Here is a 5,000-nt window from a genome sequence, read left to right as displayed (position 1 = left end):
AGATTTGGGATATAAAGGAGAGCCACCATTACAAGTAAAGGGTCTGAAAAGCCTTGATAAATAATTAAGGAAATTAAACTAGCCTATAAGCAGAAAATAAATCTATTCGCCAGGTTCCACTTAAAAAGTTCTAGATCGAGCAACATGTGCACGAAGCTGGAAACTGTGGACCTTGTCATTTGCTTTATTATTTCTTGTAATTGTACTGGTGTCATTACACAATAGTTATAATTCTTCATTACTTTCAGTTATGAAATTAATTTACTATGATTGAATTTGTTTAATTATTACAGTGATTAGTTATGCCCATTTGTAACATAAAATCATTTTTCCTATGGAAAGCTTGGATATTGTCATTTTCTTTTATTTTTCCTTTTGTTAATTGCACCTAATTAAAATATCATTACGCTTTTCTTTTCTTTTTGAATTATGAAATATGCTTATTAGAATAAGAAACCCTTATAATTCATATACATATAGTCATATATATTATCAATACCTCAAATGCCACCAGGGCGAATGTAAAAGATTATTTTTTAGTTACCCATAAGAATCTACCATTTTCTTTAATATACGGCATCTTACGACAAATATTTTTACTATGAAATGTAAACAACCTCTCAGTGTTGCCACTTGTCATAAATCTGAGGGTAAGCAGGCTCTATATAGGTGCCTGTGTGGGTGAGGCTATTTTGCCTCATTTTTGCGGGTACATTTTGCGGATAATTGCTGTATATGTAGCTAATTTGGGGGCATACACGGAATACATCTATTTACGCTTATATCAATTTTCCAAGAATTAAACATTGCAAAAACACATATATAGTGGGGAAATTACTGAGGTAAATGAGCACACAAATTCCTCAGATGTAAAAAAAAAAAAAAATGTAAATATATTATCACTGGCATCATCACTCTTGTCATTTCCTTTTTATAATGCCAGGATTGTTTGTTTTTTTTCACATATGAATTTGGTCCATTCGGATTCGAGGTAATAGGTTATGTGTAAGATGGTAGAAGCCATTTTTACAGCTCCGTTATGGCCTGGCACTGCAGTCACTGAAGTGTTTAAGTATCCCACCCTCGAGTGACATGAAAAGAGACTTTGGAGCTAAAGGGAGCGGAGGACAATGAAGAAATTGTTTCTACTGGAACTGATTAAAAATGTATAATCAGTCAGGCCAGTCTGCATTCATGAGGGGCCACTGCAGCAGTAGCCTGCATTATTGTAATCAAAATTATAACCAGTAAGGCTAATTATTCTTAATGGTGAATGAAGCAAAAGACTTTTTTTTCATTTTAGTTCCTGTTATACTATACATTTTGGGCTACTGCTGTCTGTTTTACAGGAAAATAATGTTTTCTATTGATTTTTAAAATACACATGAAACTGTCAATCATTATAAAAATTAGGAAACATATTTGTGAGTAATATTGTGGGATCTGTATCAAAATGTATAGGTATTTTGTGGGTAGCACCCGACACAGAAATGGCAACACTGCAACCTCTAGTAGCGTAAAATTTTCTGAATAAACGAATGTGGGCACGGTAACATTGCGTTTCTTTGATCCTCACATAAAATTATCTATTAATTGACAAACCAGTCTCGCTTACTACTTCTTCCACCACAGCAATGATATATTTGTTTATTTGTTTTCGTTTACTTGGTACTAATTCAAGGCTCTAAGGTCTCTTTTTACTAGGAATTGTTTTTGTTTTGCGTCCGTTGTCCTTCATCTTTGTTGACAAAGAACAGCTGATCGATAGTGAAGCAGGTGAGACGCCCTTGCGATTTACAGCTTTCAACGTTTATACTTAGTTTGTCAATTGTTTTATGTTCTTGTGAGATTTAGAAATACAAGAGAGAAGAGATAGATTCTTAATTTCGCGAATCTCCCGAAAAGAAACTAGCTTCCAAAAGATTCACATGACTAATAGCAACATTGCCATTGCCTGTGACAATACTCATGTATATTATGACAATGTTTCTTTTAATTCAAACAAATTATAATTGAAATACTAGTTAATCAAGTAATCATAAAATGCAGGTTGCTGATACTAAGATTGCTGAATCCTATGCAATTTAAGAATAACGACACAATTAATTTTGAAAGACAGCTTTTAAACGATTCCGTGTCAAAGAAAGAACCAGTCCAACTATATCTTGCAAAATAAAGGTCATAGAATTTTGTGTTGCAGAATAAACGTTATGGTAATTATTTTGCCCTCTGCCTGATCGCAAAACACTGCTGTCCAGATATATTAAATGTAGTCCACGATAATGTTCTCAAAATTCTGCTTGATCTATTTAACGAGAAAAGCAAACGATGATATCAATGGAAAAATTATTCCTCATTTGCCTATAAATCACAAGGTAAATCTTGAGAAATCTTGTCGAAGATAGGTTGTTGGTTTGTTGGCCTTTACCAAATGGCCAATCGGCGCGAAGGCCGCATCCATCACTTGATAAAGTAACTGAAATTACATCCAGCGATGTCTTTCGTCGAATATTTTAATTAAATGTAAAAATATATACTATCAGTGATGACAATCAGAGGCCTTTCCTTTGCCGCCCAGTCGAAATGTCCGCTTCACTTTGATCGAGATGCGCCTACGGAACTACTACGGACAGTCGAGTGTCAACCGCAGTGATGAAGCCAGATGCCGTTAGTGAAAATTTATGAATTATCAAGATTGTATTGACTTCCCTGGCGATTTGTCGTCAAATGGGGAATCAGTCAAGACTTAATCTTGCCAGAACTTAATGTGGTATACTTTACTTGACCTCTTCCGGAGCGCCGAAAGCGTGAAGGCCACAAAGTGTGCTTGGTACTTTCAATATCGGGTATGTTACTTGTAATATTGAATTAATTAACCTTTTGCAAATACCGTTTGGTGAACAAACACGTATTAAGTTAGTCACTTTTCAAATTATATCAAACCATTTGTTTCAGGTAGATTATGTTAGCTATAGTTTACAATACATTGGGTAAAATTAGGTTGGCTATAGGTTTATGTTAGGCAAGGATTGCATAAAAAAGAGAATTACTTTAGCCTTATAGTCTTGAATTAGTTCCTTGTAAAATAGATATTAGATAGCTTATAGTTTTACAATACTCTAATGAGTTTGAGCCATGGACAGATTCCAAAATTCTAATGTGCCAAGTAAATTAATTGTGTTTGTGTGTCGCTGATATATATATATATATATATATATATATATATATATATATATATATATATATATATATATATATATATATATATATTATGATCATTTACCTTTTGTTGTATTTGCTTTTCTTATCGTGAAATGTACCATTGCCATTATTATTATAGTACTCATTGCTTTTCTATTTGCTAATATATATATATTTTTTTCTTTTTCTTTTTTTTTATAAGTATCGGTATTCTTAATTATTGTATTTTGATGATTATCATGATATCGATTATTAATACCGCTGTTAATTATTACTGACGTTGTGAGTCACATTACTTTTATTATTACTTTCACTGATTATATCAGTTTTATTATTATCATTATTATCAATATTATGATCATTATTATTATTATTATTATTATTATCATTACCATTATTGTAATAATTATTATCGGTACTATTATTATCATTATTATTAATTCACAGGGCCAAATGAGTTACCACTCCGGGCGGATGCCTGTGACCTCACGCATGGGTGACGAACTGCCAACTCCAGTACATGCTCTGAAGGAAGAGGTTGACGAGCATATCAAGGAAGAGCTCTGTTTAGAAATAAAGGAAGAGAACCTTGATCACCCTGATGCAGTGAGTGATGGAATCGTTAAGTACGAGTGTCCATACTTTGAGAGTTTTGATAGGGTGAATGAGGAAATAGAGGGAAAATATGATGTACTGTCAGCAGTGCCATTTGTGTCTGCGGATTTCAGGGACGTGTACTCGCATAAGGAAGAGGGTAAAGAGGTGACACACGGAAAAGTGAAAGCAAAGAGGAAACGCTTAGTTTGTGAAGTATGCGGCAAGGCATTCCCTTGTAAGGCTAAGCTGGTAGAACATACGAGAATACATACAAAGGAAAAGCCATTTCGCTGTGAGGTTTGCAGCAGGGCATTCTCTCACAAACACAATGTCGTGGGCCACATGAGAGTTCATACAAAGGAAAAGTCTTTCACGTGTGACATGTGCAGAAAGTCTTTTTCTGTGAAAAGCAATCTTGCTGCACATATAAGGACACATACGCGGGAAAGGCCTTTCACCTGTGTGATATGCAACAAGGCATTTTTACAGAAAAGTGCCCTTGCAAGACACGTGAAAATACACGCAAATGTGAAGCCTTACACTTGTGAAACGTGTAATAAGACATACTCTCAGAAAAGTCATCTAGTGACACATATCAGAACACACACAAGAGAAAGGCCATTTCGTTGTGACATTTGTATGAAGGCATTCATTCAGAAATGCCATCTTTTGAGACACATGAGAACACATACCTAGGTTCAAAGCCTTGTAGTGGTGATGCTTGCAACAGTGTGTTCTCACTGAAAAGGGATCTAATAAGGCACAGGAGGAATTCTTAGGGAATTCTCTAAAATTGCTTTCCAGTTAGATACAACAGAGTACATAAGAAATGAGGTTTGCATTTTATTTACAACAGTGCAACATTGAACTGAAGCAGAATGATAAAGGGCTCTGCTCTAGATTGTAAATATCACGTTTCGGAAAAAAATGAATTAACAAAAATTCCAAATGTTAGTCTTTTTTATTGGACTTTGTATCTTAGTACTTGCAATGTAAGTAGTGAGATATGACTGTTTCCGTTTATGTTGGATGCAGCTTGTATGCACACACACACACAGACATATATATATATATATATATATATATATATATATATATATATATATATATATATATTACATATATATATATATATACATATATATATATATATACATATATATATACATATATATATGAATGGCAAAACGCTCACCCTAGTC

At 33.8% G+C, this 5,000-nt stretch overlaps 1 protein-coding gene across 2 annotated transcripts; it reads left to right on the top strand.

Moving 5' to 3' along the window:
• Positions 1 to 1,745: 1,745 nt before the first annotated feature.
• Positions 1,746 to 4,884, top strand: LOC122254777 (uncharacterized). Of its 2 annotated transcripts, none has more exons than XM_043018643.2 (2): positions 1,746 to 1,776; positions 3,649 to 4,884. In XM_043018643.2, the coding sequence occupies exon 2, from the start codon at positions 3,655 to 3,657 to the stop codon at positions 4,492 to 4,494; it is 840 nt and encodes a 279-aa protein (XP_042874577.2). In that variant the 5' UTR covers positions 1,746 to 1,776; positions 3,649 to 3,654; the 3' UTR covers positions 4,495 to 4,884. The 2 variants fall into 2 exon arrangements, with proteins under 2 accessions (XP_042874577.2, XP_086387462.1); XM_086531336.1 differs by lacking the exon at positions 1,746 to 1,776 and adding an exon at positions 1,821 to 2,846.
• The last annotated feature ends 116 nt before the right edge of the window (positions 4,885 to 5,000 follow it).

This window comes from Penaeus japonicus, unplaced genomic scaffold (genome assembly GCF_977035675.1).
Source record: "Penaeus japonicus unplaced genomic scaffold, GWHDUDI00000001_assembly GWHDUDI00000035, whole genome shotgun sequence".
Taxonomy (NCBI): domain Eukaryota; kingdom Metazoa; phylum Arthropoda; class Malacostraca; order Decapoda; family Penaeidae; genus Penaeus; species Penaeus japonicus.
Note: the sequence above shows the minus strand (reverse complement) of the source record. Positions and strands in the feature narration are given on the sequence as shown.